At 35.8% G+C, this 12,250-nt stretch overlaps 1 protein-coding gene across 4 annotated transcripts in view; it reads right to left on the reverse strand.

Annotated features, from left to right (window-relative positions):
* Nucleotides 1-1,824: 1,824 nt before the first annotated feature.
* Nucleotides 1,825-12,250, reverse strand: part of LOC139136110 (DENN domain-containing protein 2B-like) — a 47,928-nt gene continuing 37,502 nt past the window's right edge. For all 4 annotated transcript variants that reach the window (XM_070703888.1, XM_070703892.1, XM_070703902.1 and 1 more), the window contains exons 12-14: nucleotides 11,859-12,095; nucleotides 10,988-11,086; nucleotides 1,825-6,340 (exon numbers count right to left, since the gene is read on the reverse strand). In XM_070703888.1, coding sequence (XP_070559989.1) covers nucleotides 6,297-6,340; nucleotides 10,988-11,086; nucleotides 11,859-12,095 — 380 coding nt within the window. In that variant the 3' untranslated portion in view covers nucleotides 1,825-6,296. The remainder of the gene's footprint in view (nucleotides 6,341-10,987; nucleotides 11,087-11,858; nucleotides 12,096-12,250) is intronic.

Genomic DNA, 12,250 nt, shown 5'->3' on the forward strand with positions numbered 1-12,250 from the left:
ACTCGGTACTCTGGCACCAGCCGGTATGAATGCATATTTTAACGCGTTTGATCGTTCCCTTGTTTGATTGGCTGTTTTTCTTGTGTTTTCACGTTTCTCTAGCGAGTTTTTAGTACTGACGAAGGGTTGCACCCGAAACGTCTGCGCTTTTTATTCTCTGCTTTGCAAGTGTTTTATCTCCCGCTGGTCGGTTAGTATTTTACTGTATTTGTTTTAACTTTGCTCTTTATTTTAACGAGTACTGTATTTCCCGCTAGTCGGCCAATTTTTTACTGTATTCCTTCACACTTGCTGCAGTTTTATCCCTCTTTTGAGGTCATTGTAACAGTTATAGTATATCGGTATCTCTTGAGATCAGACTACTTGTCCACTCGTTGACAAGCTTATAATCATCTCCCACTAACTACGTTGGTCCGACACAGATACTCATTTTTGATAAGTGAACATGTTACTTCAATCATGAAAACAAAAACATAAAACTTTGCCAAATTTTGTTTTTAAACAATCAAACACACTTACGTATATTTGCCTTTTGACCTCTTTTACTGTCGATATGACTTTAGTTGACATTGCTGTGTACTTAGCACACAAAAGTTATGATTTTATAACCATTAATATACATGCAAAAGTATGTCCAATGTCGCTCTATTACTGTGTCTGAAAATGCATTGATGGTTGCTATGATGATTGCCGCCCTGTCAACAAGGTATATGATAAAAAATACTAGTATTTCAAAGAGATCGCATTAGCTCTTATAGCTGACTATAGGTTTTCATGTTTGTATACTTTTTGGTTTGGTAAAGATGTTGCAAAGCTATTTGCAAAAAAATCCCACCTTAAACAATTTCTAAGTTGCTGAAGGCAATGCCTATTGACCTTGACCTACAAATCTAAAGGTCATGGGGTCAATTAAGAAGCAATGCGAACTATTGATATGCATCCTTAAATCAATCAAATATCTTTTGTCTTGTATTTGATAATCTATTTTACATAGTATGCTTAATTTTAATGTTTTTGAATGCTGATTCCACGACAACAATATTTACAATGAAAGCGTATTCAGCAAACTGTCCAATGAAGATTTTCTCAAAATTCAGATTTTCAGGTTTAAAAGGCTGCTTTGTTCCCCACTCGAGTCAAATGGAAGCAAATTGACAAAATTTGGGGTCTGGCTCATAGGCTACATGCATAACTGAAAACACACATATGGTTGCCTTGGTAATTACTCACTAATGACATCATCCCTGATACAAAACATACAAATTTCAAAGAGCACACATCCGTGGCTATTGTTGAGCAAGTTTTTGAGTTTCTATTATATGTTATGTAAACGTAGCAGAAAGTATTTGTGAAAAATGCTTTATTTTACAGAAATTCTGAGATGTTATGGGCATGACCTATTGACCTTGACCTAGAATGTTCAAGGTCATGGGGTCAACTGAAAGGCCATAATGTGAGGTACCAGTATGTGTCATGAAATCATGTAAATATCTTTTGCTGTTCACTAAATAGTCAGTTTTGTATAGTATTCTTAACTTTTAAGATTTTTAGTATGGTTGCTATGACAACAACTTTGAGACAGAAAGCTACTTCTGAGACATGTCCACCAAAGATTTTCAGAAAGTTCAGATTTCGGGCTTTCAGAAAATGTATGGGGGAATTTGCCCACCAAATGGTACCATCGACCAATTTTGGGGGTCTGGCTCATGGACTATATATGTAATATGTCATTGATGGCTACTCATATGCAAATTACTATGACTTCCTACTGAAGACTGACACAAACTGGATGTACAGAAGCGCTATCTTTTGTTACACAACCTGTTTCACCTGTCTATCTTTTATTTCGCATCTTGTATACTTGAAGGAAATATTACAATAAGCAGAAAAATGTCTGTAAAACCATGTACAGTTGCTAGTTTTTCCAGTTTGCTTGTCTTGCTGGACTAGTAAGCTGTACAAAGAGAACAAATATGTAAACTATAGACATAAACATAAGCTTGTTAAACATCTTCATGTACAATACCAAACATTCAACACACCGACAAAAACAGAGAGAAACAGTTGCAAAGAAAGTTTAACTTAATCATACAATAAAAATAACAACGAACATAGAAGAAAAGTAAAAGAAATTAACTTAAACTTTCACGGAAGACTCATGATAATTCATAAAGAAGTCATGAAAAGAAGATTCAAGATTGCACATTCAAAAGAAACAAATCATAGCTGAAAAAATTGCTCGTTACTGAGTAAACATTCTGTGTACCGAGTCCTCACAGCAAAACTTGCACAATCCGTATACAACAGAAGGAAACTGGGTGAGCTTTTCTCCCCTTGTAATGGCACCCTCCCTGGAGAAGACACCATTCTCACAAAGAAGACACCTTCAAAAGGTGAAATACTGGTACATTCCTTTAAATTACTCAAAACATATCCAGATTCCAAAGGTCTTACTAACATTAACATGTATACTAGCACATCTTATTCACCTATCTGCTTAAATTAGATTTTCATACAAATTTCACCACCATACATGAAATACTGTTGCTCATTCCTGGAAATGCTGAATACAGGAATGAACAAATGAGAGGCTAGGAAGAATGAAATGGTCTCCTACTCCATACCAGATTATGATTTGAACAGAGCAGATTATCATTGGGACCACAACGTTCATTGATTCACAGAGGGGTTGCTTTTCATTCAAGAGTTTGAAGCAGGACTATGACAGCTGTTCTTACCTGATATTTCAATTTTACAATCAGAAATGTTTTCAAGAATGTAGTTATATTGCTGTACAATGGATGTTATGTTTGAATTTCACAGACTAAAGCCCAATTAGCTGTATCTGTTTCCATTTTTTTCCACATAAGATAGTTTGAAATCAAATTCAACTTAAATGCTTACCTACGTGTGATCACAGAATGTTTTCCAAACATTGGCAATAATTACAACAACAAAAGTTGTAATACAGATAGTCAACAGGACTCACTAACATGATACAAAGACATCTCTCTCAAAATTGGACGGTATTTTGGAGGTAGGTAAAATGCAAATAGATACAGATAATGGGGTTTTAACAGTAAAAATCCAGATTACATTGGAAAGTCATCTGTATTTCACAGATCAAAAATATGAACTGATGATGTTTACATTTCAACATCTTTATATCATTTTCTCAGAAAAATATGAACATGGTCAAGTCGACGTCTGATACTTATTTAGCAGTAGTAAACCATAAACAATGGTTGCAATATTACAACATGAATGAAATGAAAAGAATGAAATCGCAGTGCCATTCTTTGCGCTATTATATACGGATCTGTATGATACAGGTTTGAAGTTCAATTTGTCATTTGAAAACATGTACCAGTAATAACTTGTTTGATGGCAATCATAAACTCTGTCACATGCATGACTGAACCTCTGTTTCAATAAAATGGAAGGATTACGCTTTTACAGGTTGGTGTCCATGTCATAGTGATTTTTATGAAATACAAGTACACTTGTAGCAGTCTGCAGAAGCAGTGATGTTTTTCACAACTTTGCATTGGTGCACCTTATTGCTACTAATTATGCACACTCCATAAATTAAAATTTGGCCTGTTTTTGACTCTTGTGTATCAATATAAATTTTCTTCTACTTTCGGAAAATTGAAGAGAAAAAATTAAATTCAGCTGCAAGATGCTGCATCAATGTAGAAATAAAGACCACACAACTGTACACAACGGAAACAACTTCTTGGGAACTTTTCAAGTTTTATTTTTGTGCGAGTACAAATTGATGCATGCCAGCCACAGCATGTAGTTGATCAGGTGCAACTATCACTCAAGCCAAAAGCCAGATCTTGTGTACGTTCGACAATTAAATACGGTGTAACCTTTGACCTCAAGTTGGTAGTGCACAAGCAATACATAAGAGTTAGCCTCTATGAACAGATGTGAAAAGGGAAGCCGTTTGCTTCCGACAAAGAAGAAAATGAAAATATTTATCTGGGAAAATAACACTGTGCTTGGAGCAATGTGAAACATTCAAACAGGTTCAGTCATTACGGGTCATGCTGGCTATTTTGCCTTGCACATAAACTTGACTGTTTGTACACTGATGAAAACCGAACATGACAACAAACCACATGCTTTAACTTTACAAAGATGAGCATGTCTGCAGTTGCAAATTGTATAAAAAAAAATAATGACACTTGGCATGTGAATAAGTGAACAAAATGCCCTGTGTCTTTGATTGTTTACTCCATACATAACGTATTGACAAAGAGCATGTCATACTTGTAATACAAATTAGCTCTGGAATGTTTTCATTGAATGGCAGAAACATACTACAGACTATTACAGAATTCCTTAGGTTAACATTTGATGGTTCCTCAATATACCAGTATACTGACCCACTATGGATGATAACAGATACAAAAAGGAGATCAACCTCTATCATACACTGATTATTTTACCAAAAAAAAACAACGGTGATTCTTAATACTGTTAATGTGAATAAAGAAAGACTTCATAAAGTTTCACATTTCATTTCCATTGACATACAAAACATCAAAACTGACTTTGCCCTCTCTCAAACCTGACAATCAAAAACATCTTACAATGTGTTTTTATTGTCTGTAATATTGAAATGCTCATAAAAAATCCAAAGCAAAGTGTTACACCCACTTTTTTCCTGTTTTAATACGGTTTTCCGTACACTCTGTCTTTCTGTAATCTTCATATACATCGTCATCCAAATCACAATATTCTCATATACTCTTGAAGAGTCCTTTACATACAGTTTATTCCATAGAATAACAGGGAACACAAGTCTCTAACAGAAAATCTCCATTATGTCATATCTTGGCTATAGTGTACTGTACATGTAGATAATTCACCTGCATATAACCGATTGTGCTTTCGACTACGTCATCAACACTGGATTGGCACTTGTGGCATTTCAATAATTTTTGCCCAGTTTTGTTGCTTTAGAGATTTTGATGACAACTACCGACAAATTATTACTCTCAAGAACACTGCATTCCTCTTCCGCGATTTAAATATTGTGCGAGTATCATTACTTAATGGGCTATACCACATGAATAACTGCGCAATAAAAATGTCTAAAATATATCTGATTCACTGTTTATGTACAAGAGGTCAATATAAGAAAATAAGTACAACTGGAGATCTATATTGACCTATCAGTATCATGCAACAATATTGCTCTGTTATAAATTGTTCTTGCATATCATAAATGAAAGAGAGTATTGAATTTGTAAGTCTTGAAATTGCTTTGAAAATTTGTGTAAAATTAGCCGATTTGAACTGGAGTACTTGTAATGTTATGTTGGTGTAATATTGAACAATTTTGAGGCCATATATGATAATATTTATTCTATACAACAAAATGTATACTTTCCCTACTGAAGCTACTATTTTCTGTGTAGCAGCTGGAAGTCTTCCTTACCATTTAGTTTCCATGATGTGGTAACATCCACAAAGATTCAAATGACGGGGTTGAATCTATTTACATATATGTATACCACTGTATATGGAGATATGATTTCATTTAAGGCACTGAACTTGAAGCAAATTTACTGTCAATACTGTACATGTGGTTGCAGTGAATGAAAACAAAAATAGTAACTGTTGTTGAGCTGTTGGTAGAAATCCCGGTAAGTATCATCACCACAATGTAGAACACTTGTTGTATTGTGTGCTTGAGCTGAAAGAACTGATAACATCCATCTTCTCTTCCTTGTGAATTGTGACCTTGATAGCAATTTACAATTAGTAATCATTGGTTCATTGTAAAGACAAACAAATGATTGCGTGAATTTTTACAATTTAACAGGTCACAGTGACTTAATGGCAAGATTATCTTACGATGAATAGGATCATCCCTATTTACAAATGGAAGAGCCCATTAGCAATTGAAATTGAAATGGAATTTACCATTAAATAACACAGATATGTGTCCACCTTTTGACCATGATATTGGTGTGCCATTTGCCTTACTTGCTTGCAACAAGATGATTGAAAGAACAATATGATATGTTTTCTTTGATGACTTTCCGACATATCCGCAAGACTTACATGTATCATGGTTACAGGCTAATATGATATCAGCAATGAACTTGGCTGTTGTTGTTGGAAAAAAGCCCTTAATGTCTGATGAGAAGGCACTTTGACCATGGTGATACTTTGATGTGGTTTACGCTACTAGCGAATGTAGTCCACTTTGTTGTGTTGATGAGAGATGAGATGTAGTGTACTGTGTGACAACACAAAAATGGAATGGTGGTTCCTCATTTCTTCAACTTAGCATTAGCAGCCTCCACAACACGGTTACCTTGGAAATGAGGAAAGATGGAAACATTAGCCTATGACGAAATGAAAACAATGAAATATCAACCATGATTAATTACTTGCAAAGCATTTCACAGTGGGTATGATGTTCATAAAAATGTGCTATGCGAATAATAACTGTATTATGCTATGATATTTCTGTACTGTTTGTTCTTGCCAACAAGTGCACCTTTTGTCCATATAAAGTTGTTTGAATATAAAGTATTATCTTTACCAAAACAACCACTGTTTAGATTATGCCAAGTTATTAGCGATAATGAATTCCAGTCTGAACGGAAGTTCAGTTAGTCACATAGAGGTTTTGTTGATAGGATGGCATTTTCACTCAATTTTGGGAGTTGAACGAGAAACTTTACTTTTACAAACATGAAATAAATGCCAAAAAATACATTTAACAGTAAAGGTACTGTAAAAGAGCTATGAAGTTTAAAAAGAGCAAAATTACACAACACAAATGGTTCTGTGTCAACATAAATTCTATCAAAGTCAATTGTGAGACCATTTTGTGTATCACGGTTTTACAAAAGAAAATATCAGAAAAAGTTCAAATCTTAGTATAGTACTGAAAGTTCATAGATGTACCGGTATGCATATTCCATTGTCGGCAACATGGTGTTCTGAGCATTACCAAGCTACATAAGCCGCATGAAATCATTAGATTATGCCATCATACTTTTCACCCATGAGAGAACTTTTCTCAACGTGATTAATAAGATACGATCTATCTGGCTATGTTTTGAAAACATGTATTTATGTAGATCCCAATGACGGTACAGCTATACTGTGTTAGATATGCTAAATGCCATTTACTGAATGACATTTGTGTGACATAACATTCAATAGTTCTTGATTGATGACTTGTAAAATAATTGCGAAATAGCTGAAAAAACTTAAAGTTTCCTCACAAAATGCTGAGATTGACTGAATCACTGGAGCCAATCTATCACCTGCATAATCTAGTTAATATACTATTCTTTGAATATGTTTGGTCATGTCAAGCTTGCAACCATAATAATGGTTCGTGGTGTGGATGAGCAAGTAATGTCGTCATTAATGGAAATGACAATCAGAGCAAAATATTCATATAAAGTTCAACATACAATGAGTTCAACAATCAACAATATCACAAAATCCTGTGTATGATATTTTGTTTAAGCATTACTGGATTATACTGAAAACTAGAAAATATTGCACTTGGAGAAAAACTTCTGCGGATAAATAATTTGATGTGCAGAGGGTGCATAAATATTTGTGGCTGGTTATGACTATAATCTCCAGTCAGTCGGTAATGTTGCAAACCTCATGGATACATTGTACATCCTACATCCTTTTAGGACGAAGGCAGCTGTTGCTGAAATCTGTGTGGCACTGGTGAAACTTTTTCATTCTTTGATACATTTTTAAAAACACTAAATATTTAATTAAAATATACTTAAGTGCACAAAAAATGTGTCAACACAGTGTTGGTATTGTTTGCGTGTAAGCTGTAGGTAGAATATTATCTCATGAAAATCATGACTTTCCCTAATGCTCCAACTACCGTTTAAGGTAGATCGCGCCTCGGGGACAGATATTCTGACTCTCAAACTTTTACAATTCTTTTCTGATATACCACTTGTGAGGGTTCATTTTAAAGCTCTTGGTGTGAGAAAACTTTTTACCAGCTTAGTTTATCGAAATTCGCAGATTTTAGTTTTCTTCATAGAGTTAACACAAGTATGGCGGCCATTTTAAATTGTAAATATCGGTAAATCTTGGGTTGTTTCTCTAGCACCAAAATTTGCAAGATGACCGCCGATTTTTTATTCCTGATTTTGAAAGAGAATGGTTGGAAGATTCCTTAACACTTTCACCGCGGGAAGGCGCATTCTGCGCCAACGGCCAGACTGCGGGAGGCGCGTAAACGCGCCAAGAACGTACGCGTTTACATGCGTTCGATATACGTGGCTTTGTTTGATCTACATCATGTTTGTTGACTATTTCCTCAAGCCTAGCGTAGTATACGAGGTAGAGGTCAAACCTAGATGAGCATGCGCGCCAAATTTGTAAACAAATGCCGCCATATTCGGTCATTTCTCAGCCGTGATTTGTAAGGATCGTGTGATGGGTTGTTGTTTTTCTCTCAGAGGGTATTTCAACAAGTCATCGTTGATGACACAGTCCCCACTTGTTAATAATGGGTACTTTGATTACATGTCCTCAGAGAGGATAGAGTCCTCTTCATTAATTAGGTCTGTGATAAAAATACTTTGATACAGATGGCGCTCAATGGCCAAGAATGAGTTCCATGGTGATGAAAACATAAAACCAATGTAGGCCACCATCCTAAAGTTCATAAAATGAGTCAACTAGGAATTAATCAACAGGGTGTTGCAAAAAATTTTTGCATACAATTCTAACAATTAACAGATTATCACTGGTACCATATTTCATAAAGTTTGATGCAGTATTTACAACACTATGAGATCAACATCTGTATCAAGTTTCATCACATTTGACGTTGTATTAATTTGTGGCTATATCACCCTAATTAGGAAAGTTCATTACTTATGCAATTACAAATTAATTAAAATGACACTGATAAATGTCTTTTTCAATGTTAAAGCAATGTGAGCTTAACATCGGTTAACATCTGTATAAAGTTTCATGAATTTGATGCAGTACATATTTCTTGACATATCAGCCTACTTACGAAAACTTCAATAATTGACATGTTACTGCTACATGACGTGAAACAAATTGACGAGCATATGTATGAAATAGGTCAATGTCAACTTTGAATGATACTGGTGGAAATATGTCTGAGTTATGGCTCTGTACATGAAAACATCGTAATAAAATGGCTGCCTAGCAACCATATTGGATCGTATCACATAAATAATCGACGTACATATGTATGACATAGGTCAATGTCCTTGTACCAACTTTCAATAAAATCGGTTGAGATATGCCTGAGTTATGCCTCTGTATATGAAAAAATCGTAACAAAATGGCCACACAGCAGCCATATTGGATCGTATCACAAAACAAATTGACGTGCATATCTATGACATTGGTCCTTGTACCAACTTTGAATAAAATTGGTTGAAACATGTCTGAGTTATGGCTCTGTACATGAAAAAATCGTAATAAAATGGCTGCCTGGCGGCCATATTGGATCGTATCACAAAACAAATTGACGTGCATATCTATGACATTGGTCAATGTCCTTGTACCAACTTTGAATAAAATTGGTTGAAACATGTCTGAGTTATGGCTCTGTACATGAAAAAATCGTAATAAAATGGCTGCCTGGCGGCCATATTGGATCGTATCCCAAAACAAATCGACGTGCATCTGTATGACATATGAAGTAATCCTTGTACCAAGTTTGAATGAAATCGCTTCTTGCATCTCTGAGATATCTGTGTGAACGGACGGACGGACGCACACACGCACGCACGCACGCACGCACGGACGCACGCACGGACATGACCAAACCTATAAGTCCCCCCGGACGGTGTCCGTGGGGACTAAAAATGGCGATGCGGGCACAGTTTAACACCGACAAAGCCCTTGAGCATGTTTTTCTAGACACTAATAGTGGAATTGTCACTGATCTTGAAACTGAACTCGACGAGATGGCGGAAGTCAAATTTCAAATTACAACTCTAATACAGAACTTGAATATGTTCCCAAACCAGTTGAGCAAACACAGAGATCGCAAGCAAGGCACTGACAGGAAGGTAGGCAATCTGAGCATGCGACAAAGTGCGACAAAGGACCGGTGACTGACATCACAAACGTTGATGGGGTATCCTGTGGATGTTGTACAACATCAATCTATCAATGACAATTACACATCGGACTGGCTATCAGTATATAAGCTTAAATAGAACATAGCTCTCTTTTGAATGTCAGATGATACCTGTTGTTCGAAGACGAACTTGTAATAAATATGCATATTAATCTCATTTACGGGAATGAATTGTTTAGCGTATGAGTTCCTCCTACTGAATTTGAGTTGATAAAACGTAAGTCGTAATTTTAAAGTGTTACGCTGAGAAAAATACATTTATATATTGAAATAACAAAAAATGCAACATTTTTTGATTTTTTTTTGTAAAATCCAATATGGCCGCCATGATCACGTGATCTTCAAGGTGTGTCACATGACCTTTTGTGCATTTTTATGATGCTCTGTCATATTGCAATATTCAATGAAAAAATTGCCCGAATACTCAAATAATTACAAAGATATAGCACATGCATGTAAATCAATATTTATAAGGCCATATACCCATAGAAAACTACGCACAGGAGTGCACGTATAAAAATTAATTACGCAGTGAAAGTGTTAAGGAAAGTTTGAGCAAAACTTCAAGTCTTTCACTTTCGAGGCGCATACTACCTTAATACCATGGTAATGATACATCAGACCTGTTCATGATTTACAAAATCTTTTACAGAACAAATTAGTACGTAAGCATGATCATGTTGAATGTTTGACATTCTTTTTTGTTCTTTTCATTGTTTTTTCCTCATAGGCTGAAATAACTATTTTCCTGTCATGTCTCAAATACTTCATATACACTTTTTCGATCTTTTTCCTGCTTCTTGGCCTTGGCATTGGCACCTTTCATAATCTTACCGAGGGCTTTTACTTTGATTCCAAGCTTGGCTAGAGGATTGCTGGACTGCATGACGGACGACACCTCAGCGTACTCTTGTACTCTCTTGTCAAACGTTCCTGAAAGCACAAACAGTTGAATTTATAGGTTTCATGTTTGAAAGATTTAACGACAGAAATACCACCGATTACGAGTTTAGGTTTATTACTGTCATAAATATAGCATGTGACGTAAGTTTATGTTGAAAGATATTTTGACAAAATGTCTGTTCTACACCTGTGTTGCTGTCACAAACCATTTTCTCTGCCCTTTGACATATGATTTCAATGGCTTTCATCTAACCATTGGTACTGACAAAGTTCTGATACAATGCACCTTGTGCTTATACTTCAATACATGGTCACAGATCCATATTATCTTCAACAGCTTTTTTTAACAAGATCCTTACATTGACCCTACCAACATCATGGTTTGGTCCGATCCAATTGTTTCCTACAGCACAGTTGGACCTCTACAAAAGGAACTGGGGTGAAAGGGTTATACATGGAGGGGTCTAATCTCTCATTTTAATGCAAAATGTTAGAATTTTCCACCACATGTTCCTCGCTATAGAAACTTTACCTGTAGTGATTGCTACAGTGGTTTGTCTATGAGGAATGGCAAAATGTTTACAAACTAAAGCAATTTTCAAATACATCGAAAGTAAAATGATTGTTTTACATTTTCAAACGATGAACCAGCAGAGAAAGAAGCACTTCTCCCCCGAACACAACATAATCTTGACTTAGACCCTTTCACCCCCAGTTCCCTGTATACAGGTCCAACTTTACCATAGAAAACAATGGATTTGGGACAAACCACGGTGGTGAAAGGGTTAATAGCTGCTCTCACCTTGTGTGGATATTTTCATTCTCTCTATTTCTTTCTCCTGAATGAAGACAGAGAACATCTGAGTCTCCATGAAGATTTCCAGGAATTTCCGGATGCTCTTGGAGGGATGAGCCTTCTGAAATGCCTCCCTCTGGAAGTGGATGCTGCCGTTGGGAAACTGTTTCATGTGTTTGCTGTAGTGGCCGACCATTTCCACAAACAAACGGACAAAGGTCTCTGACACCATTTCATCAGCATCTAAGGTGACAAAGATATTGACTTTTGAACTTGATCAAATCTTCATTTTTTAATTACCTTTATACAGTGAAATCTAGCATTGATTTTTGCCTTCTTAATCTGTAATTTCAGCTTTTGAGCAGTATGGCAGTATTTTTCAAAATGATCCTATCGTT

Source organism: Ptychodera flava, chromosome 1 (genome assembly GCF_041260155.1).
Source record: "Ptychodera flava strain L36383 chromosome 1, AS_Pfla_20210202, whole genome shotgun sequence".
NCBI classification, from domain to species: domain Eukaryota; kingdom Metazoa; phylum Hemichordata; class Enteropneusta; family Ptychoderidae; genus Ptychodera; species Ptychodera flava.